We start from the raw sequence: 27,983 nt of genomic DNA on the forward strand, positions 1-27,983 counted from the left end.
GACATTCACCATTCATCACCCATTCTAGACAGAAAGATCCGTCTGTCCGGAGGACTCTTTTATATTTTGCCATTGACGCTGTCCTCCATTTATATTTTGCCATTGACGCTGTCCTCCGTAGACAGACGGAAGGTACCAGTACCCATTGCTGTGTGGATATTCTTAACCACTGTCTCTATGGAAAATTGGGTGAGGTACCTCACCCTTCTCGATTGCGTCTAATTCACGGCCCTAGGTCGGCAAATTTAAGCTTGTATAGTTATATCAACTATTCAAGAATAGACTACACTCACCAGATTAATGAATAATCCAACATTTCGGTAGAATTTTCAACGTAAAACACACATCAACCAGCCCGTCGCATCGTCACGTCCAAACTGCAGAAACATACAGTATGAATCTATTAGCCAATCACATGCGAGGTAGTTTCTACGTGTTTTTTTTCACTAAACACGTACCTCGCATGTGATTGGTTTACAGATTCAAAATGGCGACTTACTGCTAGCGAACGGCGATGTTGCGATATGGATAAAATTTCTGCATTATAACCGAATTACTGTGAGTATTTCGATTGCACAATGTGAGAAATTAACCCCAAATATTGCTGCATAATGTGTCATGTCATGTCGAACTTGTTTGAATGTATAAAAAGCAGTCTGAAATTTGGTTTATCGTAACGTTTGATCTGTGCGCGTTGCTCCACACAGGAGCTGGGATCATTGACTTCGGTCTGTATACGGAGGGGATCCGTGAAGCCAGACGCAGTCTCCGCGGAACATTCCCCGACGGACAGATACAGACCGATCTTTCGGTCAACACCCATTCCAGCCTAGACACCAGTACTCCTCATGAATCCCAACCCCTGTAACAAATTCAGACCTTACTCTTCAAGAAGAGTATTTTGTTCGTCTGTTTGAACTGTTCACGCTTCACACTCGTTAGTGACATTGTCAGGTTAATCCAGGTGACATCATACTTGAGTGTCAAAAATGGGTCAGACATCATCACTCAGGCAAAGGTCATCTCATGGTTTCATTTTTGCCCTCCTCTTAAACCTCCCAGTTACCAAGGTACTGTAAAACCAGATATATTCGCGGCATGAAATTTTCACAAATTGGCATCAACGGCCCTTTTTACACCATGAAATGTTCCGGAATTGCCCCTGGCATTCAGTGCATATAGTGCAGACAAGAACTTTCGCAGCCAGTTTAAAGGACAAGTTCACCTTAATAAACATAAGGATTGAGAGAATGCAACAATATTAGTAGAACAATACACATCAGTGAAAGTTTGAGGAAAATTGGACAATCGATGCAAAAGTTATGAATTTTTAAAATTTTTGTGTTGGAACCGCTGGATGAGGAGACTACTACAGCTTGTGAGTCATATGCGTACAACAGTATAAAGAAAATGTAAAGAAAATTCAACATACTTTCACTTTTTTCGCATAATAAAAGAGCACTTGACTTGCCTCTTCCTAAAGGCAGGGGGAATAATATTACCCATAACATTTGTCGGTAACGAGTCGGGGAAATGTACTTTTTTCAAAAGATGAAATTTTGTGAAATTCTCTTTATATTTTCCTTATATTGTTGTACGCATGTGACATCTAAGTTATTCACACACTACAGTAGTCTTCTCATCCAGCAGTTACTGCACAAAAACTTCAAAAATTCATAACTTTTGAACGGATTGTCCGATTTTCCTTAAACTTTCACTGATGTGTTCTACTAATATTGCTACATTCTCTCAATCCTTACAATGTATGTTTATGAAGGTGAACTTGTCCTTTAATTTCACAAATCTTTGACTCCTTGCAAAATTTGTGAAAATTTCTTTCACTAATGCGAAAATATCTGGGGTTTTTTTAGTACCCAAATGAGTTCCTTTCAGTCATGAGCAAATGGTGATAGTGCTGTGACACAGCAGGGGCCTACATTGTACGTGGACACAAACTTTTTGTTTACAAAGCGTACTTGTGATCACTCTCCATGGATCTGTCTTGGTGAAACAGCCAGCATACCTGTTGCACTCAGGGGCAGCAAACCTGCCCACAATAATCTTAAGAAGTACGTACAATGTACCTGGGACATGGTTTCAAACGCAAAGAAATACTGTGAAAATTCAAGGTTTGCTTCATTCATACACACTCTTTCACACAGGTAGACGCTGCCACTTCAATGTATATCCCCTGTGGTCCACCCAAGATGACTTTGCAATAGTCAACAGGACGGTGCCAACTGGGCCTGTGACACATAAGAAGTGTCACAAACATCCACAGGTGTGACTGTAACCAGCAAGACGGACCACACTTTTAGCATGGTCCTGTCATAATATATTAGGCTCCAAAACTAAAACTCCACATGGCACACATGCATATATAAAAAACATAAAACACAAAACACACACAAAAAACCATCAGTGACTTTGAGGAAAATCAGACAGTCCGTTCAAAAGTTATGAATTTTTGGTGCAGCTATTTGTGGATGAGAAGACTACTACAGTTTATGATGTTACATAAAAAGAATGATATTAAGAAAATATACAGAAAATTCAACATATTTTCAATTTTTAGCATAAGAAAAGAGCACTTGACTTTCAGTCTTTCAGAAATCTGGGGGAATAGTACTAGCAAACTCTTGTAGATGACATGCGAACTTTTCATAAAAAATGAAATTTTGTGGAATTCTCTTCATATCATTCTACACATATGACATCACATCACAAACTGTAGAAGTCTTCTCATCCAGCGATGGCTGCACAAAAACTTATTTAATAATAACTTTTGAATGAAATGTTTGATTAGCATCAAAATTTCAGTGATGTTTTGTATTCTACTAATTGCTGCATGCGCTCAATCCACACAATCCGATATCTTTGGGTGAACTTGTCTGGGACTGTAACTTCTTTTGGGGGTACTGTCCAATGTTACACAAGGAACCAACTGGGCAGGTGTGTTAGTGCACTGATGTTATTGGCGCAGGAGAGAACAACTACCAGTAATACTTAGCTTGAAATTGATTATGAATATGAGACCAATGCATTTTAAAGAGAGTTTCATTCTGGACTGATCTTACACTGAATAGCAGTCGTGATCTCAGAGTAAGGCACTTGGGGTGGTATTCTGAAATCCTTCCTAGGAAGAAATTTCTTCCTAAGTCAGGATTTTTTCCTAAGTGGTATTCTGAAAATCTTCCTAAGTTTCTTCCTAAGTCTGTTCCTACATTGTAAGTTTTTTCCTAGACTTAGGAAGAAACTTAGGAAAAAGGAAGAAGGAAGAAGTTGGTATTCTAGAATGCACTTACATTGTAGGAAAGAATTTTAGGAAAATATTTAGGAAAGCTCACCCCTGTCCCAAATACGTTGTTAAGAATAGAATAGCAAACTGCGAGCATCGTGATAGGCGCGCTTGTCAGTCACTGCGCGCACATGTACTTTGATGCGCGAAATGAGCGTGAGAAAGGGGACATGCCGCGCACACATATATTTGACCCTACGTCATAGTAATATGCGATTGTCATTGGTTGGTTCCTTATGATACGGCATTTCGTATTGGCTTAAGAAAGGACATGGGCGGGAATAAGGATGGCCTAACTTGCATTAAGAAGTGCCTAGGAAGAAATTTCAGAATACCACCCTTGGTTCCATTCTTCTAATATTGTGTGCACAATAAATGCAAATTTGTGTAGCTGTTCTTATTTTGCTGGTAAGCTTGACAGTGAGGCTCTAACAGTTGGTTCAGTGGATACATACGTTTGCTATGTACAGCATTCCAGCGCTACATTGTAGGACATGTATGAGTTTGTGCCCCACCAGTTGTTTGTAACTTAGTGTACATGTCCACACCAATGTGTTGCTGGAACGCCATGATAAAAAAGCAAGATGAGACAGAAATATATCACCATGAAATTTAAAACATGTCTTCATACTCAATGATGCAATTGAATTATTTTCATATGAAATATTTCACAACCTGCTTTTCATGGAATTTCAAAAATTGCAAAAACACTTAAGATACCCTAGTACTGACCTAGATAGATAAGCTTTTTACGATGAATGAAAACTTGGCCACTGAAGTGCACACCAAGGATTTGAAGAAAGGTTCAGACAAAATCTTTCATTTGTCATTGACCACATTGGACTCTTATTCATATAAGATTAAATGTATTTCAGATCAATTCCTCCGAGAATTGTATCTTATCTACAGATCACCTACAAATTCTAGAACTGTCGAATACGCAGCAACTTCATGGGATCCGCACACACAACGGAACATAAACAAGCTTGAGCAGGTTCAGAGAAGTGAAGCTCGATTTGTCATGGGCGACTTCGAAATATCTAGCAGTGTCACAGCCATGCTGGATCATCTCAAGTGGCCTTCACTGCAGGAGCGTTGCTCCCAAAATCGTCTGCTAATGATGTATAAGATCAGACATCACTTGGTTGACATCCATTGGCAGACTTACCTAACCCAGCTCTCAACATCTACCAGAGGACACTGTTCCCGATTCACTATCCCTCACACCAGTACATCGTTACTACAGCGTATGCCAACTCATTCTTCCCACGCACCATCCGGGACTGGAACAACCTGCCTGTACATTCTGTAGTGTTGATCCCGCCGCATACCCATCCCTCATCGCCTTCAAATCTGCGTTGAGGGAACTCTGTAGGATGTAACTCTTCATCCAGAGATTTTTTTATTGCACCTGTAAATATTTTGCACCTGATTTCAAATTTCTGTTGCCCCAATGCGGCGTAAGCGTATGTTCTCGCAGTGCGTTCATCCTCGACCATTTGAGGGCAGCACTTTATCGGAAGAAGAAGAAGAAGAAGAAGAAAACCCATAGGCCTTACGCTGTATTTTGGTCTCTTACTCTGGTCCCCTCGAAATCGACATTAGCACTGGTACTAACAGTAACACTACCATCTGTAGCAGGTGGGATAGGGTTGCCCTGCTGCAGCCCGAACACCTTCTTCTTCTTCATCTTCTTCTTGCATACAGGCTGGTGGCGCCATGGCAGTGGGTGGTGCGATTATCTAGACTGTACTGTAACTCTGGGGCACTCCGTAACAGTTATTAGACTGGACTGCCCCAGTACTTTATGTAACAGAAGAAAAGGATCTGGGGTTTGGATACTTACCGAAAATGATGGGCACTGATGATCAAATATGCAGCATAACTAGCGAACAGTACATCGTCTTTCACGCCAGGCCATTTTGAATATCGGGTAGTATAATCTCTTTGGTAGCAGCATGCAGCAGTCGACAGCGCGACCTTTTGAAAGGGCATTCAGATCATGTGACGTCCCGATATTCAAAATGGCCTGGCGTGAAAGATGATGTACCGTTCGCTTATGCTGCATATATAATCATCATTTTCAGTAAGTTGTAAAAGGTGCATTTCAATATTGATAGCATAGATCTGAAGTCTCATTAGTGAAGATTCGCATTAGATGAGTTTGAGGTGACAAAAAAAAATGATCTAACGTTAAAGGTACTAGCCCACATTTGCAAACCCACGAAAATCAAAACTGCATAAAACAGGTCCAATATGACTTCAAGTACAAGTTATAACAGTAACATACCTTACCTGTCGCTCTTTGTCTATACCACTCGATAAAAGAGAGAAAATTATCGTTTTAAATTCAATTTTCAAACCGGGTCAACCCGACCCAAAATCGAATTACGAGCGTGGGCTATAGCTACATTACGTACATTGTACAGTGTCTGCCAACATTGGAAACTAGTTGAGAGTGAGACTCCCATAGGCCAATGCTATAATTTAGGAGTCAAAATGAGTGAGATCAATAGAAATGCATGCAAATGAAATAAAGTTTTAGAGTGAGAAAGGACCAAATTGAGTGAGTCTCACTCTCAATGAGTGAGAGTTGGCAGCCCTGCGTAACACGTACGTGGACCGGAGCTAGCGAGCGTTTATACGCATGCATACGGATTACGGTGCATTTTCATTTATTTTTATGAAAGTAATGGACTAATTGCAACGAAATTTTGCACAGGTGTTACTGCAATCATACCCAAACTCCATGCTAACAATGAGACCAATGGGAATTGCTGCAGGTTTACAAATGTGGGCTAATACCTTTAAAGTATCAAAATTCAAAGCGATCGCATGCGATTGCTGAACTCTGGGTCACGTCGGTACTACAGCCATGTCGCTATTTACAGCGACTGGGCTGTGAAGTTCAGTGACAGAGTCAGTATTATTAGATTAATTCTACTTTTAAATTAACTCGTCTCAATGATGTGATGCCCGATGGGTCTGTCTCTTGTATACTGGTACACTGCATTACTAGTGAGTGTGAATGTGATTGCTGCCACCGCGCGACTACGCTACTTTGGTGTCTTTGTTACTAACGTTAAACGTTAGGTGAGAAAACGACTCCTTAGACCTTACTCAGTACTTGGCTTACCTAGAGACAGTCAGATGACTACAGGAATATAGGTCTATTTCGAACAAAAAGATTCACATAACAACTCGTCATCCCTCTCTTATCTGCTCCGCTCCGTCATCATACACGGTTCCACAGCAGTGATAAACGCACGTGGGTCCGGGTAGCGATAACACTTCACGTGTACCTTCTTCGTGTTTTGTGGGGTGGGTGCGATGCTGCAGCAGCCTCGCTAGTACCGTAGCTCCCCAGCGTTAGCGGTGTGCTTGAGCTACAGTGTCCGTCCGCGGTCCGTACGGGTTCGAGTTCTGTGGTTCTTCCCCACGTTGTACACGAACAAGAGATTGTTACTGGACCATGTGTTTACACAAAGTCATGCCATCCTGCGCCTCACTACGCTCCGTCGCATGATTATTACGTAGATCATACCGAGGTGCATCTCCCTGCATAGATTTCGCTCGCGAGCGCACCGTTCGTGCGTTGATATCATGCCGACTTCGTGAGTGAATCCACATGAGCAATGAGGGCAGGAAAAGATTTTTGAGCGCAATTACGCGGTGCGTCACTGTTGCGCACGATCGACTGAAGTTACTGTCTAAAAATCAGCGGAATTTTCATCGCTCAAGGCATGGTACCATTACTAGTATTTGTTATGGACTTGCGCCATCTTCCGTCAGAGTCTTACACTAAGAAAATGTAACGAGTGGGAAAAATCTCTCTCTTTGCAATAAAGTAAACCAGCCTGCAACAACTGGTGTCGAATACAAGTTGTATGATCTACTAATTAAGCACCCAACAATCTTACCCCGTGTTCTATAACCTGTTACCACAGCAACTTATGTCAGCCTTTAACGATCGAATATTAAGAATCTTCTCAACCTTTTGAAAGTTGATTTAATCCGCAGGGCATGATGGTACACTGCTGTGCATATCGCCAGCTGGTATGCTGGTATCTGGAATACTCCCCTAAAAGTCTTGAGGTTGTATTGTGTAGGCCCTACTTGACTTTAGAATTGTCAGGGTTCCCTCCCCCTTCAGTTTTGCAGTCTCTGTCCTTAAAGGGATAGGTACAGTAGGCCCCGTATGATTGGTGGAGATGAGAATTGGGCTTTTAACTTTTTGCGAGATACCAAGAAAACACTTATAATATGAAATAGTACAGAGCATACCATTTTAAGAGGAATTCAAAGTTTATTTGATGAAAATCGGGTTTGGAATGACTGAAACATCCAAAAACAAAGTAAAACAAAGCGATCGTATAAAATGTGCATGCATGGGTCCCACACTTTACTAGAATCGCTCTGTTTTGGATATCCCAACCATTTAAAAATCAATTTTCATCAAATAAACGTTGAATTCGTTATGGAATTACATGCATGCTCTTTCATATTTCATAAGAGGTTTCTCATTATCTCACCAAAAATGTTAGAAACCTAAAATTAGGTCTCAACCAAAACTATACGATCCCTTTAATAAGTAAATAAATACTCAGTATATGAATGAATGGATATATTGATACATAAACAGGAATATAGGCCTAGATGGATGGATAGATTAACAAGGCAAGTGCCGTAATGTGTCTCGCCCATTCGCGTACAAGAAATTGTACGCGAATGGGCGATAGATAAGAGATGGGCGATAGATAAGAGATATAACAGATAAAGAGATAAAAAAGGGTAAAAATTTATGGCAAAAAAGAAACGTGCCATAAAAACTTAACATTGGGCCCTTAAAGTTCGTTGACCCCTGCCTGTGACCTTTGACCTTGTGGTGACCATCCACTCCCCAAGGGACATCTATACCATCCAAGTTTGGTCACAAACGGACCTATTGATCAAAAGTTATGACCCATAATAGAAATGCGCCATAAAAAGTTAACATTGGGCTCTAAAAGTTCGTTGACCCATGTTTGTGACCATTGACCTTGTGGTGACCATCCACTCCCCAAAGGACATCTACCATCCAAGTTTGGTCACAAATGGAGTTGACGGGATCAAAAGTTATGACCCATAATAGAAACGCGCCATAAAAATTAACATTGGGCCCTAAAGTTCTTTGACCCCTGCCTGTGAGCTTTGACCTTGAGGTGACCTTCATATATGGTAAAATGTGAAACTTTGTATGACCCCTCTTCCCTCGAAGTTTGATTGCAATTGAAGCCCAGAGTAAAGAATTATTGAAGTTTTTGTAGCGTTACAGACAGACGACGGACGGACAGACGGACGGACGACGGACGGACAACGGACGGACAACGGACGGACAGACGCCGCAGGCGATCCCTTAGTCTCCCCTCACCTCCGGTGGGCTCGACAAAAAGGAATACATAAGTAATTGTCTTATAAATGAATTAGTTAATAAAGGTATAGATGAAATATTTTATGAAATTAAAATTCAGATGAAATACATATCCCTATAAAATGCAGGATTCTATAGTGTAAGAACAATGAAAATGGTCGTTTATATTTATCCTAAAGTTATTAAATGTCCTTAATAGCATATCATATAACATATGGCATATATTTGTTTTTTGTTTGCCGTTTTCTTCTTTGTTGACATGTTTGAACATGTTATTGTATATGCATGTAATATCTTTTCATTTTTGAAGCGCCATGTGAGCACTGAAAAGTGGACCTGAGCGCTATATACAAGTAGCGACTATCATTATTATTTATTATCATCAGATGTGAAGCCCGGATCGTGATCGAGTTTTTTCACAAACAAATTTACTCGTTGCCCTAATTTCTCGTCTCCGTGAGCTTCTAATTATTGGAGTTCATCAGTTGCGAGACACAGAAGCTGTCCCTTATATTATTTCCTTTATAGTATTATAAAAGGTGTGTTCTTCTCGTAACAAATACTGCCCAGTTTGTCGAGACAAAAACATGTATTCTTTTTTTTTTTTTCAACTACATTTTTGTAGTTCAAGCACACAGCTGAGTTACCGTGACGTTATGGCACTACGAACTACCTAGATGCTGTTATTATTGTTGTTTTTTAAATGCCCCTAGCGTGACGTGAATAGTGTTCGCTTTTCAAGAACGTTAGCAGATCCATTCTCTTCCTTATTCTTATCTTATACACATAGGTCACTTCGACTGTTTTCCCTTTACCTTGAACGTAAATTCGTTGCTTTAGTTGGCATCAAGTTCAGGATTGTTGAGTATGAGCCTACGTTTGTTAAATAATGCAAAGGTTGCAGAACAGTGCATTGAATTATTATTCATATATCAAAAGACAATTTCCCGTTTTTCATGCAAGGCAAACATAAAACTGAGGTGTACGACAGTCATGACGCAGTCAAGAGATGACGCAAGTCATGCACATTCGAAGTTGGTAGCTTACTTCAGTTTTTTCTTCGATCCTTGTATTAGTTTAAAAATTCAGTTAGCTAGTCGAATATTTGCAAAAACTTGTGTCATTAATTCCATCTTTCTTAAAATTTTTGTACCTTAAAATACAAGAAATAGTGTTAAAAACACAATGAAAGGTAGATATTTGGTTTATCTTCAAGAATCAAAATGATGATCATAATTTATTAAGCATTTTTCTTATTTTCGGTCTGAATTTCAGACTAAATATTACATGCCGACCAAGATTTGCGTAACACGGCCTAGCTCATTCTACTCAGTGTCGTACATGTGCTATGTCACGTTCCCATTCCCTGCTTTTCACGTTGCACATAAGTATTATACCCAGCCGGCCGGCGAAGAGCGATTGAAGTTAATTCTTACGCCGATTGAGGCCCAAAAGCCCCAAATGGATCAAAATTCATTTCCATCTTCTGGCCTCTTTGGCTCGTATGGGGCATATTCTAGCAGCGACCCATCTTTGCAAGTCCCAGGTAAGATACCTTCTTCCACTTTGACACTCTTTAAGATATTTTTCAGACATCATCTTCTGATCTAATTTCGTGTTAGCCACGGCACTACACGTTACACATGACTAACTAACATTAGCACTGCACTCCTCTACCACTGTCCACAGACACACACAATCTAGAGTCTATGTGTTCACTGTACATGTCGATATAGCTACTGGTATGTCTTCATCCGTAGACTGGAGTCATTAGTAAATGAAATTTACTAATACTATTCAAGTAATAGTATAGTATCGATAGATCTACAACAAGAGTAAGTTTAGACATATTTTGCACCAGGAGAAGGCCCTATCTATTTTGTAACACTGTCACTGTTACGTTCTTTCAGTGATCATGTAACCCCGGCGCGGGGCGCTGCAACATAGAAACCCTTTAGGCCTACGGTACGTATTGGGGTCGCTGCTGCGGTTAGTGATCATGGTGATAAATGCTATGCAAGAATATGTCATGATGCAAGACCTGAACTATGGTTGGGTACGCTACGCCTCATGTAGCCACTCTATTAACGACTAAAACGTTCGTTCAACCAGTGATTGTAATAACAAAACTGACTTGATCTAGAAATTGGCTAAAAATGTTCCGGTACTCATTTGTATATGTGGAGAAAACTCTACAGTCACAGATTCCAAATGGCGATGCTGTCCTCAAAATTAAAGTTCGAGGCCAGGTCGCCTTACAAGAATATCGCTACAAATCGCGTGCGGTGTCAGTTTCCTCTCGCTTATTTTTGGTACGCCAGATATCGCCACCCCTTAACTTTTACCGGGATTTTGATGTGAAAAAACAATCAAATTTACCTGATTTTCGCCTCACAAATGTTGAAAATACCACAGGTTCAGATCCCGATCTTGCAAACTCTTTTTGGATTCCACATACGGAGATACTGTCGTCTACATAATTGCATTGACGCATTCCACGGCATAGAATAAGTGAACAATTGTAGAAAACTGGCTAAATGCCAAATTGAAAACTCCAGAAAATCACAAATTTGAGCAATTTGATGCCTGTAAAGCTATATTCACCTTGTTTCTTAACAGCAAATCAAACCAATGCATGTTCTCTGCGTATTGTGCCTATTTTACTGCACACTTTTGTCTTGCTTTACGCACAAGCAGCAAATTTGTACACGCTATGGTGATATGGGGCATGGTGGCGAGATGTGGCTTACCCAAGAAGGTACTAGGCGAGCTCGCCTAGTACCTCCTTGGCTTACCTACCATACAGAAAAAGTGCTTTGTACCACCATTGCCATGATGCATTATTTATGGCCTTCATATGATTATGCACTGGAATATGTATACGAACGAGGTTTACAATTTTAAAGTTTACTTTAAGTTCAAATAGATTCTAGACCTAGTTATATGCAAGATCCCACAATGTATTTTATCATTACCTCCGCGATCTGCCAAGGAAGGAGGCCAGAGGTAGATCTAGAGTGTCTAGACTTCTAGATCTAGACCGTTTCAACTTATGTTTTCTTTTGGGACTTTGGCCCTTGTTTGTTTGTTAGCATGTCTGTGTGCAAAATAACTCAAAAAGCTTTGAACGGATTTAAATGAAACTTACAGGAAAGGTGGAGAATGACACAAGGAACAGATCCCTGAGATGATTAAATTTGATAGTGATCTGGGAATTTTTATGGATTATTTATGAAGGATTTTCAATCTTTGCAGGTAAGGTCAATGAACTTGCACACTTATGAGGTTTGCATACAAATACATGCATGAAAGTGTGTGCTTTGCTCACGCAAGGCGCTGCGCAGCTGGAAACTGTGATGTAACAAAAGGCTTCTATTTTGGGAGATCAGGTGATTTTCAGCATGCATGGTGCATGGTGGAAATCACTGATCTCTAGAGAAGAACAAGATCAGTGGTGGAAATGAGCTGCTTGGCGGAGGTCTGCGCTCTCAGAGTGCTTCTCTACCTCTAGTTTACCTCCACCAAGGGAGAAGGTTTTGTTTTCATCAGTATTTTTTTTTTTTTTTTTTTTTTGTCTGTGCACAAAATAACTCAAGGTTGAAAATGACACAAGGAACAAATGATGAAATTTGGTAGTGATCTGCAAATTTGTATGGATTTTATAAAGGATTTTCGCTTTTTTGGCAGACAGGATTGATGAACTTTGGAGCGTCTTAAGCTGCACTTTTTTTGAAGTGTGCATATATGCACACCAAAGTGAGTGCTCTAGTTTCTGCTACTAGGGTGAGGCGTGTTGCACAGCTGGAAGTTCATGACGTAACAGAAGGCTTCTATATTGGGAAATTGGGCAATTTTCAGCATGCATACGTAAGGGTGGAAATCATTGATCTCTCTGGAAGAACAAGATCAGTGGTGGAAAGAGCTGCTTGGTGGAGGTTTGCGCTCTCAGCGTGCTTCTCACCTATTTTTTTGTGTTTTTTTATTCTTTTTTTGTTGTGTTCTGACTGTCCATCTGTCGCATATCTTGTTATTTTGCGTTTGCAATGTCTTGTAAGATTTGAGTTTATTTTTATTTTCTTAACACAATTGTGGGGACAGTACAAAATAGACCCAACATTGAAACAAGTATAATGTCACTTGTGATGTAAAGTCCCACCCTGCTACCCCAAGACAGTACAGTGTATGAATAGAGAAAGGTACGCGCACACATGGCATTCCTGTCTGGATCAGAGTTAATATTTTTGTGTGTTGATAAATTCGCAAAGAGCACCAGACTTGCAAAATTTGCAGAAAGAAAACCTGTTGAGATATATGGGCATACAGTAGTTGTGTGTGTGTGTGTGTGCGTGTGTTTGTGTGTGTGTGTATGTTATATACAAAATAATATATTGTTACCTTGTTAATTCCTGTTATCTCCCTCTACAGTCACTGCTGGTACTGGAGGATCTCTGTCACCATTTCTGAATGTAGATCCAATATACCTGAACCAGGTGAGTCAGCTGCAAACAGAGTTAGCCGTCTTATCATGAATTTTCTCCAAACCCGTCTAGTGTATGATATGATTATATTGTACATTTACAGTGAATATTCTCCAAACCCGTCTAGTGTATGATATGATTATATGGTACATCAACAGTGTCTAATGCCAGGAGGATATTTGCTGAAATGTAACGACAGTGAGCAAGGAAAAGTTGGGAAATTTGACTGTTGTTTACTACCCGAGTTCGACGCAAACTGCGTCAAGATCCTACTGCTGCTGCTTTGTAATTGGTAGATCATCACTGGACTAGCTGTGAGCTACGTTCTGTTTTTAGTGTTTCAAAGGGAGTTGCGTTTGTACTGTATGTCAGTATTCACCACCCCCCCCCCCCCCCATTTCCATGACTTTTAAGCAGCTTGTGCATTTTTTTTTTTTGGTTTTTTTTTCTAATTGTTCAGGGAGATTCACAATTCATCATTCCAAATGGTCAGAACAGGACGAGAGGGAGGCTCGAGTTGGCCTTCTCACAGATTGGTGGTTCCTGTATGGCAGGTTAGTGAGTCTCTCATAGTAGTGATGTGATGATGATGATGATGATGATGATGATGATGATGATGGTGATGGTGGTGATTTTAGTGATGGTGATAATGATGATGATGATGTTGTTAGTAGTGATGATGTTATTGATGGTAGTGCTGGTGGTGATGGGCATGATTTTTGTCATATAAAAAGACTTATTGGTAATCTTCTCTTCTCAATGAGAACAGTGCTCAAGAGTACCAAAACCACCAAACAAACCCCCGAACAAACAAACTAAACAAACTAAACCTTCTTCCCTGCTTGTCCCATGAGACTAAAAGCCAAATGTCAGCTGAATCATCATGAGTCTTCACAGTAGAATATTCACCCTTTTTCAATTCCTGTAGAACTCTGTTTATAATCATCAATCTTGCAACAGGTATCATATCAGTGGTCATGACAGAAACTATTCCAAAAGGCTTAGGATGTTTTGCTGGATATGTTTTGTTTTGTTTGTGCTTTGTTTTCTGGTCCAAATGCGATGCCACTTGGGAAAACCACAGTAATTTGTATCATGTTTTCCTCAATTGAGGGTTAATTCTCTGGACGTATTGTTTCTATCATACGCACATTGCTTAGGTAGTAGAGAATTCAGAGAATGATACATTACCCATGTCTCGATCTTAACCTTTTCCCAACAGGTGCAATATATGGGGCACTCAATGGCCTGAGAATTTCAGGGCCTGAAACAAGAGAACTTGCGGGAAGAGTACGAATGTCACAGTAAGTTGACCAGCCATTTTAAGGTGCTGTTAGCTCAATGGATGCTTGTGAGATATGTTGAAAAAATTCACAGGAGCCAGGCACAAAGACGTTTCCCGAATGAGTGGCAACAATGTTTTTACTGTTTTATTGTTTTCTTGGTACGACTATATTGATTGAATAAGTCACATGTCAGAGTGAAAAAAGACATGTATCCTTAGGGCAAATACAAAATTAGCTGGAAAAAAAAATCAAAATCAGGATTAAAGTTTCATATATGCTGATAACTCAACTTGAGCTTAGGAAGTAGTGAAATGGTACAGATAAAAGTCCATGCACTGTCCTCCAAGAAAATGGCAAAAATGTTTTATTTTTATTGTTTGCTGCCGATAGTTTGTAGAACAAAATAGAGATGTTTTTAGTGCCTTGAATTCAATGAGCATGAAATGTTTGTTGCTGTCTTTGCCATAAATTTCTGAATAAAAGGCAAGTTTTGATGACAATGATTGGTGCAATCCTGAAAAGAGGATCACAACATAAGGCTACCAAGCATTGCTGGACTGGTGGCGTTGGAAGAACAGGCTTACTGTATCCAGGGCTTGACGTTAGCAGTGACCCGGTGTCCAGGGGTCACCAGAAATAGATGCCAGGCCACCACTTTTTTTTAGGAGAGATATGTGTTAGTGACCCAGTTGGGCCACCAAATTTCATTGTCGGGCTACCAAAAGAAAATGCTAGTGTCGAGCCTAGCTGTATCTAGATAGAATTTTTCATCTCGTAATGTCCCTTCTTTTGAAATCTGTGAGCATGGAGTTACACTGTGTGAAATTTTTGCCTGTGTATTTTAGTTTCATTTTCTTACAACCAAAACGTGGTAGCTGATCCACTATTTCAGGTGATACGGATGTAAATACTAAGAGCATTGCTAGTTATAAATCGCGTTATGCCATAACAGTGATGCAAATTTAACAATTTTCAGTGTATTATGTACCTCTCTTCTTTCAGGATGATCACGTTGGTTACGAAACAAGGGGCCTCCTCAGCAAACGCAATAGGTGTTGTCGGTAAGAAATATGTCGAGTGCTGGAGTGTGGTTGGTGGTACAGCTCAGTGTTTCTTGAGGAACCTAGAGTTTCCTCCAGAGTTGGTTGATTACACAAATGCATGCTTATTATCTATAGCATGATGCAGCACAAGTTATGGTACACATTCTTCTGCAGTTTTTGTCAAACTAAAAAGTTGCCAGCCTTGATTTTGAGTGTGTGTGCTGAGCAAGTTTGCTCAGTATTATTTTTGTCTACAGAATATTCAGCATTGGCATTTTAGGTTCTGTTGGTTTGTTTGTTTATGTCCTAAACTTTTATGATCACATTTGTTTGTGATAACATTGGTGAAATTCTTGTTTGATAACAGAAAAGCTTAAAGATAATAAAAAGTTTTGGTACCTCAAAAGTTTCCCTGAATTTCCTTGTCTTGGTTTGTGTTTCACGTTAAAGTATGTTGTCTGTGAGAATTACTCGCCCCAAAGTGCTCTCATGTCTTAGTAATCATGCAATAATGGTTTCGTACCAGAGCCGTCACCGTACAGCGTCGATAAATATTGTACGAAACCACTGACTGCAACCAGCAGCGTGCAGCCCATTGTACGCATAGCTAACTGTGACCAGCAGCCCCATACGCATAGCGTAATGGGGCTTCGCATTGTAACATTCAGGATCATGACAGAATTAGTATCGCGGGTAAATGTCAATTTAAAATCCCAAAATTTCTTCAATTTGAACACTTACCAATTAACCCTATTCTAACTGGGCTATTTGAGACCAAGTTTTTACTGAGGGGGGGTCAATTTGACCCCCCCTTCAGATCTCGGCCGCCGATCGTGCGATCGCCGTGAAATTTTGTCTGAAGATAGAGCTGGATGTCAACTACAAGATAACATGGTCATACAATAGAAAAATATTGCCTTTCTATTTTTAATAAATTAATTATGCAAATTTGTGCATGAAATCATATTTTCACCTATAACTCCATTAAAAAGACTGGAGGATTGCTAAATTTTTGTGTCAGAATTCCTCAAGACACATCAAACAATTTTCTTGTAAAAAATTAGCACAATCGAAATGAATTTCTTTTGTTTTTTATTGTTTTGTTAATTTCTTATGTATTTTATTGTTTTTTCGACCTTTTGTTTTCTATTGTTTTTTTGCCAAAATTTGTTGCAGGCACTATTTCAGGCTTATCTACACTAGAATTGATTAATTCAAATGGTTAAAAGTTGAAATAATCTAATTTATATCAATTTAACCAAAAAACACAATTTGCATTGGATTTGCACACGATATCATGAATTTGAGCTGTTTTTTTGTTGACATGCATATGCAAAACATTACGTAACTTCAAAACGGTGTACCCGGACGTCGCAAATTTGGTCTCAAAATATGCAGGAGACTTCAATGAAAAAAGTTGTGAAACGACGCGGCAAAATCTTTGCGCGTTGCGAAATCGTGACGCAAAACGTCGAGGGGAATAGGGTTAAGTTGAAGTATTGAAAACAGGCTTCGAACAACGTTTGGTTCTGCCAATAGTCCCTTTCTTTTCGAATTGATGACTGAATGTGACTCGGTCGAGAGGACCTTGGGAGAGCTACATACACCATGGACCGATGCATACACTGACTACTACGGCCAGCGCATGCGCACACAAACATCTTATCCGTTGATATGGGATTTGAAATTTGTGCGCATGTGATGTGTTCGCATGCACTGGCTGTAGTATTCAGTGTACATGGTGTATGTAGCTCTCCCAAGGTCCTCTCGGCGGAGTCACATTCAGTCATCAATTCGAACAGAAAGGGACTGTAGGCAGAACCAAACGTTGCCCGAAGCCTGTTTTCAATACTTCACCTTAATTGGTAAGTCTTCAAATTGAAGAATTTTTGGGATTTTAAGTTCACATTTATCCCGCGATACTAAATCTGTCATGATCCTGAATGCTACAATGCGAAGCCCGATTACGCTATACGTATGGGACTGCTGGTCGCTATGCGTATTGGGCTGCTGGTCGCAGTTAATTGCATGATTACTAAGACATGAGAGCACTTTGGGGCGAGTAAGTCTCACAGTGTTAGTTATATGAAAGGTACTTTAACCTGAAACACAAACTAAGACAAGGAAATTTTTGAGGTACCAAAACTTTTTTATTATCTTTAAACATGTGTTTATTCTTTGTCTTGCTTCCATAAACTGCAGGTGCTTAAAGGAAATCTGACCTTTTATTTTTGTATTAAAGTTTTCTATTGGAGACCCTTATCTCTATATTGAAAGAGACAAATTTGTGGCAAATTACCATTCTTTGTGGCTGTGAATTTTGTGAACTGCACTCAAAGTCCAATGCTAAAATTCCTTGTGATTTTGAAATGGCATTTTTACCCTGCACAAACAAAAAAAAAAAGTTTTTTTTTTTTTAATGTCTTGGTCATGAGGATGCATATATGGTGTACTCTTCTTATTTGACAAAATGGATCAATCAGTGAAATTTGTACTCCATCAGGAATTTAACATGAAAGGCAAAGTTAATCCTAGGTATATGTATATCTGACACAAGAAAACGTGAGGTATATCGATGAAAATTCCCGAGGGGAAACAATTCAAAAGACTGACGACAAGATCTTCTGTTTCGTCATTGTGTCCGCAGCTCTGATGTACAGTATTCTCGGCGTTGGCCTGTCGTGGAGTAGAGGCACAGATGATGAAGTCAACACCATCGGTGCAGGGACTCTGACTGGCCTCCTCTACAAATCATCCGGTAAGATTGGTGGGAGGGGATGGGGATGGGTTTGTTTGTAGTCATGCTGAAGAATCGGGATGCATCTGTAATACTATATCTTACTCACCTTTTTTTGGTCTCCATTATAATCGCTATTCATGACTTCAGCAACTCTTGGTGCTTTCACAAGAAAGCAGCCCTTGATATAAAGGGCTTCTTGGTATATAGTCGGATCTACAATAACTGGTCCCATCTTCCGCTAGCATATCCCCCTTTACTCTGTTCCCCATTATTCCTTGCCATTTCGGAATGCATGAGCCCTAATGTAATAGGCTTGCAAATTATTGCTGGAGATGGAGAATTGTATGCTTGTTATCAACTAGCCAAGTTACCTCCAGAATGTACTTCCTCTGTAAGAGAGAGGAGTTGGATTTTTACTTGTGCGAGAGAAACATTGGAGTCAAGAATGCAATCTTGGCATTTACCAAGCCATGGGGCGGTGAGATGATGAAATAGATAGTATGTTACGTTTAAAGGTAGGGGATACCTTTTACAGACCTCCCAAAATGCAGCAAAACATTAAATATGAACCTCAGGGGACTTGTTTAGTCCACTGCTGAGAAATTTGGAAGTCAACAATTATCTACAATTTGAATAATGCACAAAACTCAACTACTCAGTAGTTCTGTGTGTCAGCCACACTTAAGCCTTCTTGTTGCAGTCTTCTGTATTTTTTTTATCTATAAACACAAATCTAAAAGTATAAGAGCTGATGTAATAACATATAGAGTGTGTGGCAAGAATGTATATAGAAATGTTTGTAAGTTTTGATGAACTTTCTTCACAAAATATACATGGTGGATACACATGCAGTGCATGGGTCTGCAAAGGTAGCCTAGTAATGTACTGGAATTTATGGTGAGCCCCGAAAAAATTCAATTAAAAATCTAACGGTCAATAAAAATGTACTAAATATTACCTTCCACTTTCAATACTTTATGGGAGTTTCTAAAATGATACTCCCTTCAACATACCTTTGTATTTATACAACTCTTCATTTAAGGCATGCAAATGGGATTCCCTACCTTTAAGCAATGCTGAGCTTTGCTTTTCCAAATGTGTTGTTATGTGTTCCCTCTTTAAAGAGGGAAGCACTCCAACCATATGATATGACCAAAAAAAAAAAAATACAAAAAAACAACAACAACAAACAAAGAACAAACGAACAAACAAATAGGTCTCTTGCCTGAGTGAGACACAACTTTGGCAAGTATCTGATTCTGCATCACTCCTCGTTGCAGAGAGCAGGCTCAGTAGATAGGCCCAGTCCGGACACATCCTGGAAGATGTGCAAATGATGCCAACCCTTGTGTTTTGCCTCAAGAGATGATTAGCAATAGTTGGAAAACAGTATCAACCCAGGATATTGTGCCACTTGTGAATGATTGAAGTGAATGCATAGCCAGATTATACCAAGCTCTTGTTCCATTAGATACAGTGCACTCCCGTTATAACAAACACGATTATAATGAAATTCTGGTTACAACAAAGTAAAAATTAAGCCCCCAACATTATCAGCTCTATATCTTTTCTTGTTTATTTGTTCAGTTAAAATGAAATTTTGATATAATGAAAGAAAACTGCTGGGCCCGAGGACTTTGTTAAACAGGAGTTGACTGTACAGACTGATATGAGTTTGAGTGTAGTGCTATGTATCTTTACACTTTCCTCCTGTTTCTGTTTCTATCTTCCCAGCGGGCCTCAAGACCATGGCGAGAGCAGGGGCAGTGGGATTCGGCCTCTCTTCGTTATGGTGTCTTTACCACAACAAGGACAAGGTGAGGGCCATGGTTGGAGTGGAACAAACCCAGTACTAGCCCCATAGATGGTTTGTCGATGATACCCACCGTGAAATCTTTGAAGGCTGACACTTTTGTGTGTGTGCCATGGACATTTGTGATGCTTGCTACCAATGTGCAGCCAGATTTGTGGGCAGAAAGGATTGTTCTTCAGTGGACTGCAAGACTGGACATTGCTGTGAAAGGAATATATCAAGGTTATTTTTAACCATGTGTGTTTGATACCGAAACTGACCATTGAATGTTCAAAGGCTGTGAAAACAGGAGAAATATTGAATAGGTGGGATGTGTCTCACTTGATTATTATGGCAACCTGTGGCATTAATGTTGTCATTTATTTATGTCCTTGTAAATTCTCTACAATTTTTTTTTTCCAGACAATTTCCCCCAATATACTCTCATCTGAATCATTCAGGGAACTATCTCCTTTGCCCTTCTCTCCTTACCTTTATGAGTTCAAAATCTTCATTGTAATATCAAAGGGGAATTCCAGTGCAGTTAAAAGTTAGCCTGAAAAGGAGGAGGAAAATTTTCTTAGCACAGCAATAAAAAAAAAAAAAATGATCAAAATTGGATGGAAAATAAGAAAGTTATTACATTTATAAGTTTTGCTAATTTTTCAGGAAACACTTGTTGAAGAGTCATTATGAATGTGCACATGGTGAGGATGCCATCCCCTCACAATTTGCCACAAAGTTTGTACAAACAATTTTTAAATTTCCAGTTTTTCATTCAAACACAATTACACCCCAGCCTCGAATCTTGGTCTGTCTAACTGATCATTTTTCTGAAGCTATTTGACCAGGAATAACATAATAGTTTACACTTAAATAACAAAAAAAAAAATGAATTTCCTTTTTCTTTTTCTTTTTTGTTCACGGCCAATGGAAAATTGTGAGGTGATAACATCATTAGCTTATTCATTTACATATTCATAATAACTGCACGAGAACTGTTCTGCAGAAATAAGTGAAAATTCACAATTTTACAACTTCGTTAATTTTCATCTGAGTGTGATCAAAGTTTTTTACTGTTGTACTTGTAAGGTTTTACTCTTTGTGATTAGACTAAATGACTGGACTAGAATTCCTCTTTAAACTTAATGAGATTTGCTATGCTTATATGCAGCACTTACAATGTGTTAAAGATAGTAATTAACTATATAGACTCTTTTTCTATACAAACGGAATACCTTAATACTTAGCCAAATGCAACATCTGGTTTTAAGCAAGATGTATGTGTACGTCATCACTCTGTATATGCATTTCCCAGCTAGTGTGCATGTGTGCTTCTACTGCTAATGCACTATCAGGAGTCCGTTTGATATTTTGTTTAAACGCAAACAGAGGGAAACTGACCAAAAATAATATAATTTATTACAATATATTATGCACTAATATTTTGTTTGGTACAGTGCCATGGAGTTTGCATCTCACGGGAGGTGATTTTGTCAACTTTTTTCCCCTGTTTATATCTGAAGGACTTATCTTTGAGAAGTTGATATATTTTTTACCCTTTCAACTGGCTTGAAAGTAAGGAGAAGAAACCACATCTGTCTACAAAATTTACTAAAACGATGTGTGTGCTTCCTTCACAAAACTTGTCCGCAACAGATTTGAAGCTTGCCCAAGGTCTACTCGTGTGCCCTTGCCTGATGTAGCAACAGCTAATGAGACTTCTGGACAAAGGAGAGGGAAAGAGATAAAAATTACAGTTGGTGGGAAAAGCTTAAATCATAAGGTTGTTGGGCTGTTAACCACTCATAGATTTTTTTTTTTTTTAATGAGTGGAACTAGACCATAGTATGGAGTGGAAATAAATGGGTATATGCCAAATATAATTGTTGGTTGTTTTTTAACATGGAAATTATAAGTCACACTGAAGTCAAATTCACTATTACCAGGTATATGCCATTGTTAAATCCAAGTCGTGTTTGCTTGCCCATTAACTTCAGAGGGAATTTAGTCTTCTTCCTGCAAATTAGTAGTTGGACGACTCGTCTTGGAAGATGTATTCATACTTCTTTGGATTTGATTGAAAAATTGGTAATACTGTGGCATCGTAATTCTAATAGAACTTTGTGATCAGGTAGATAAGGATTTAGGATATTGGGTGATTTCTAATCAATGTTAATTTACAAGCCCCATCTTAGCAGTTATTTGACTGTGTGAAATTTTCACATATTCAGCATAAGTATGTCTATCAGGTCTGCTACTCAACTGACAGATTATATCAAATGATATTAATTCTTATGTTTTCTCGTGTTTTTGCCCTCTTCTTCATGTATTATGCCCTTGTGTATGTTCTCATATTGTGGCTTCAATCAGGGATGGTGGTGAGTTTTACTCTGGGCAACTGGGGATACATTTTACACTGCGCATGCCTGTTTGTTCAGAGTACACTACATGAATGTACGTGTAGTTAAAACAAATGAAAGAGCGCCCCCTTAAGGCCCTAGGGGTACAGGATATGATTGCTCTCCCTGTTCTGCATAAAATTATTTAGTGCCTGCATATAGGCAAATGGTACTTTACTTGTTTCAAATAGGGAAGCTCTAAATTTTCTACAAATATCCTTGATAATTGTGTGTCCACCTGTACTCTACATAAAGCCTAATTTTTAAGAATTTTTAGACACTGAATTTGGTGTGGGTTTTTTATGCCTCCGCCACGAAGTGGTGCCGGAGGCATTATGTTTTCGGGTTGTCCGTCCGTCCGTCCGTCCGTCCTTCCGTCCGTCCGTAATGAATTTTGTGGACAAGGTAACTATCAAAACCTGTTGAGGTATCCTAATGAAACTTGGCATGTATGTGTATTATGGGGTGAAGTTGTGCCTATCAACGTTTGGGTGCACATGCTCAAGGTCAAAGGTCAAAAGGTCAAGGTCAAATACATAAAATTTCACTATTTCCACCATATCTATTGAATGCCTGAAGATATTTTCTTTAAACTTAGTGTATACATGTATTACCCAATTAAGATTCTCTGGTGAAAGTTTGGGTCATGAGGTCAAAGGTCAAAGGTCAAAAGGTCAGGGTCAAATACATAAAATTTCACTATTTCCACCATATCTATTGAATGCCTGAAGATATTTTCTTGAAACTTAGTGTATACATGTATTACCCAATTAAGATTCTCTGGTGAAAGTTTGGGTCATGAGGTCAAAGGTCAAAGGTCAAAAGGTCAAGTAAAAATATTAAAACTTTTTTTTTTTCCATACCTTGGAAAATTGTTCAAGGTATCTTCATGGAACATAGTATATACATATACTGACTGGAAGTGATTATCTAGAGAATGTAGGGTTCATGGGGTCAAAGGTCAGGGGTGAAAGGTCAAGTGCAACACTTCAAAATTTTACTATTTCCCTCCTATCATGCAATGCCAGCAGGGTTATTTTTTTTTACACTTGGTGTATGCATACATGTGTAACCTAATAGAAATTCTCTGGAAAGTTTTTTTTTTCTTCTTTTTTTGCCTCAAAGGTCAAAAGGTCAAAGATCAAGTGAAAGTGCTGAACTAACTTTTTCCTCCATATCTCGGAAGTGGCTCAAGTTATCTTGAAACTTAGTACATATTATGCATGTTCTACCTGAAAGTGATTATCTTATGAATTTTAGGGTCAAGGGCCAGATGAAAATGGTAACAATTTACTATTCAATTCAGAAATTGCACTTTTTCTCCACACCTGTACCTTGAAAAGTACTCAATGCCTAAATGTATGAATGGGTCAAAGTCGAGTTAAAGTCCTTAAATCCCTAGATACATGCTCTCCTATTCATCCAATTAAACCTAGGTCAAGGAAGGTGAACATTCAACACATTTGTGACAAACTTGTCATTTCAATATTTTGCCAATTTTGTGAAAATGTAATCACACATTGTCCACATGTACTATCTAGACCTATTGGGAAAATCATGCATTATGGCGGAGGCATACCAGTCGCCGAAGCGACATTTCTAGTTTTTTTTTTTCATTTCAATTAGTCTATTTATCAGAAAACAAAATGTGTTTTTCAGAAATAATGGAGTATGCCCAGTTGCCTTGAGCAAACAATCATTTTTACAGTTGAAGCATCTTACAAGAATGTGTGTGTTAGTGTGTTTGTGTGTGTCTGTGTATGTCTGTGTGTGTGAATGTGTAGATATGATAATGTAGAATTTTGATGAATCTGGGAGATTCAAAGTAATGTTGTTGGGTTTTGTTTTGTTTTGTTTTGTGGTTTGTTTGTTTGTTTGTTTGTTTGTTTTTTTTTGGGGGGGGGCATGCCATTTCACGAGACAAGACACGAAACCAAACATACATATATTTCTGTGGTTTAGCCCTGACTCTTTTTGTTGTAATTTCCTATTAATTATCAATGTTTCATAAGTGTGGTTTAGATTTCTGTGGTTTAGCCCTGACTCTTTTTGTTGTAATTTCCTATTAATTATCAATGTTTCATAAGATAGAACTGAAAGTTATTTTTCATTTGAGCTATTTTGTAATATTGACATATGATTCATATAATAATTCTTCTTAAAAACTTCTTGATTATGCAAGCTGTGATTGATTCTCATGGTGGCAACACATTTTAGAAGTTTCTTTATCTTTCTCAATTGTCATTAAAAAAAAGAAAAATGTTCTGATATGGGGGAAATTTGCTGAATTTAGGCGGATGCATATAACATTTCTTCAACATTGGATTCCATTTCATTTCATTCCTTTATCTAAGCACAACACATACTTCAGTCTGGGGACTGTTCTTCCACAGGTCCGTACAGATAAAGTACAACATAAATGTAAAAAAAAAACAAAAAAAAAAAACCCTTGTATATACATGTACATAATAACAAAAAAACAACAGAAACAGACAAACAATGAAACTACTGCACACATCTAGACAGAAACAAACATGATCAATCAAGGATATCCATATGCAATTACTTAACAAGTACATCATCGTAGTTTGGAATGAAAGGGACGAAAACAAAGGAGAGTTCCGGAGAGAGAGCAAGAGACAGAAAGAGAGAGAGAGAGATAAGTGCGTGCAAAGAAAGCTGAGGGAAGTTACCCATTTAATGGTTTCGGTCCAGTGCATTTTTACAACTTGTAAACGTTGGGTGTTGTTTCAGCTCCAATGGTAACTTATTCCAATGTGTTTCTCTGGAATATGTTAAACTTTTATGTTGAAAAACCAGGTCTTAATCCTGGGTAGCACAAAATCTAATGATGAATTCCTTACATTATAACTGAAGATTTTGAATTGAAACATAATCATCTAACATATATTTAGGACGAAGTTTGTGTGTAACTTAATACATGATGAGTCGAGTATGTTCATTTCGTCTCGTATCTAGTTTATCAATGGATAGTTTTGTCTATAAAAAGCTCAGTAGAGAACCTAGCTAAGCTTGTACGTGTAGTGCAGTATGCAGTGATCTATTTTGAAGAATTTGAAGTCTTTGAATATGATATTTCTTTATCTTCTTCCATACAACACCGCAATAATCTAGTTTACTTTGAATAATTGATTTGCAAAACTAAAGGGCAATACAATATCTTTAGAAATGTTAAGACCTTATTCTTTTCAACAAATATCATTTTTACGGTACTTTTGCACAGGTTATCAACATTGTTTATTCCAGTCAAGGGATTGATCAACATTAACGCCAAGCAGCGAAATTCAGAGTTGACAATCTAATGAGGGCGAGACAATGATTTCTGCAATAAAACTTCCTCAGGATTTGGTGGGCTATTTAGGAAAGCTGGATCATACCGTTTATTCAGATTATCTACTTGCCTCCAATCCTTTACTCTTTCTTCTTGCTTATTTACACATTCATGTAGTTCTGACGTAGGCCTACTGAGTATTCGATCATTTTCTCATATTACGAGTACCTACCTCTGCATTAGTAATAACAATGGTTCTCTCTCTCCCTTTTCTCTCTCTATAGGCCTATATGTATATTATCTACACACACACACCTTTATATATATATATATATATATATATATATATATATACTAGTCATCCCTGATGAAGAGGAAGGATCCTCGAAAATTCGGATTATTCATTTAAATCAAGATTGGCATTTAATGCATTTCTCTGTTGTGACATTATTATTGCTATATATATATATATATATATATATATATATATATATATATATATATATTGTAGTTGCTCCGCGTCTTGGCAGTACTAGAAATAGCAATAAATATATGTATATATGTGTATATATATATGTATATATGTATATATGTATATATATATATATATATATATATATATATATATATGTATATATGTATATATATATATACACTCAGCAAAACTTTTTCCAGTTCATATTTTTCATAGAAGATTGTGATAAAAATCATTGTGTCATGTACCATATTAAAGGTTATTTAATTGGCTATCAACATGGTAGGTCTATACAAAGGGGAATTTTACCCATGAGTGAACACATTCGTTTTTGTCCTCCAAGGCACAAAAGTAAAAATTGCAGAAATTGATATATTGAACTTAATATTTTTTTTAAATGCCCTTAAAGATAACAATTATAACAAAAGACCAATTTAACGCAATGAGAGACATGCATGAAATAGCAGATATAAGTTTTCATTCCCTTGTTTCTCTTTATATTCTCAAGACATAGTGGGAAAACTGAAGGGGGAACATGATAATTTTCTGTCAACTCAAAGTTAAAATGACATACGGAGAAAGCCGCAAATAGGATAAAAATGTAATGGACAGAAATTATTTATTTCCTTTTTTAATTAAGGAATTTAAGAATTCTATGAGTCAAATTCAAGAACCAAATATTAATTCACATTTTCTTAATTTGGAAGAACATTTCAAATTTTTTACCATTTTTGTTACCAGTGCTTCTTCTCTTATGTCTTTTGAATATGGATTTGACAGAAGATTCGTCATTTTCCTCCATTATTTTTTGCTTTTCTTTATCTTTGGAGGGTTACAGAGACATTATAGAGATCATAGGTTGATTTTTGCAAATTAATTATCATTTCTTATTGTGTATGTCTTTTGTTTCAATGTTATATGGAAGAGCACAGACACTTTAATAACAACTTGTCAATTTGTGCAATTTTTACTTTTGTGCCTTGGAAGTGAAAAACGAATGTGTTCACTCATGTGTAAAGTTTCCCTTTTTATTGACCTACTAGGTTGATAGCCAATCAAATTACATTTAACATGGTATATAAAACATTAATATCGGCCAAATAATCTATGAGAACGATTAACTTGAAATGGTGTTGACTTTTTCTTTTTGCTGAGTGTGTATATATGTATATATACAAGTATATATATATATATATATATATATATATATATATATATATATATATATATATAAAGACGATGAAGACAAACAAGTTGACATAATGCATTAGAATCCAACTTCATTTATTTGTAAACCAAATTTTCGACCCTTGCACGGATCTTCCTCAGGGTAACAGATCCGTGCAAGGGTCGAAAATTTGGTTTACAAATAAATGAAGTTGGATTCTAATGCATTATGTCAACTTGTTTGTCTTCATCGTCTTCATGCTCTTATTCCAACACGCGGATAATAATACCATTATATATATATATATATATATATATATATATATATATATACATACATATATACATACATAATATGAAATATATCACATATACATAATTATGTCATGTATGACGTAAAACAGCATATAACCTCTCAAGTCGGACTGTGAATAATAATTATTGCAATCAACTGGAAGTTATCCTCATCATCTCGCTGGAGTTTCAACATCTGGGCCCCAATTAATAAAAACACAACATGATAGCAACTCTTGCTGGAATGGTAATTGTCATGGTTACGACAAGAATCCAGCTTCCTGATTGGCTGTTACTATAATCCTT

The 27,983-nt window shown here is 37.9% G+C and overlaps 2 protein-coding genes across 4 annotated transcripts in view; one reads left to right on the plus strand and one right to left on the minus strand.

Moving 5' to 3' along the window:
- The window catches only part of LOC140228678 (uncharacterized), a 59,078-nt gene extending 52,471 nt beyond the window's left edge, over positions 1–6,607 (minus strand). Inside the window, exon 1 of the mRNA XM_072308941.1 lies at positions 6,435–6,607. The gene's annotated coding sequence lies outside the window, so the exon portion shown is untranslated. The remainder of the gene's footprint in view (positions 1–6,434) is intronic.
- Positions 6,608–10,116: 3,509 nt separating this feature from the next.
- Positions 10,117–25,841, plus strand: LOC140228679 (mitochondrial import inner membrane translocase subunit Tim23-like). 3 transcript variants are annotated; one of them, XR_011901250.1, is made up of 8 exons: positions 10,117–10,254; positions 13,134–13,198; positions 13,647–13,740; positions 14,409–14,490; positions 15,475–15,533; positions 18,163–18,273; positions 19,990–20,290; positions 21,707–25,841. XR_011901250.1 is itself a non-coding variant. In XM_072308943.1 (8 exons), exons 1-8 carry the CDS (start codon positions 10,170–10,172, stop codon positions 21,710–21,712), a joined length of 585 nt encoding a protein of 194 aa, XP_072165044.1. In that variant the 5' UTR covers positions 10,117–10,169; the 3' UTR covers positions 21,713–25,841. The 3 variants fall into 3 exon arrangements, 2 of the variants coding, with proteins under 2 accessions (XP_072165044.1, XP_072165043.1); XM_072308943.1 differs by having other exon boundaries at positions 19,990–20,072; XM_072308942.1 differs by having other exon boundaries at positions 19,990–25,841.
- The last annotated feature ends 2,142 nt before the right edge of the window (positions 25,842–27,983 follow it).

Source organism: Diadema setosum, chromosome 5 (genome assembly GCF_964275005.1).
Source record: "Diadema setosum chromosome 5, eeDiaSeto1, whole genome shotgun sequence".
NCBI lineage: Eukaryota > Metazoa > Echinodermata > Echinoidea > Diadematoida > Diadematidae > Diadema > Diadema setosum.

Coding starts and splice junctions, on each gene's coding strand:
- LOC140228679 (XM_072308942.1), top strand. CDS start 10,170: ATGGATCAAAATTCATTTCCATCTTCTGGCCTCTTTGGCTCGTATGGG. Junction 13,199..13,646: donor ATCCAATATACCTGAACCAG/GTGAGTCAGCTG, acceptor CTAATTGTTCAG/GGAGATTCACAATTCATCAT. Junction 18,274..19,989: donor CCTCCTCTACAAATCATCCG/GTAAGATTGGTG, acceptor CTATCTTCCCAG/CGGGCCTCAAGACCATGGCG.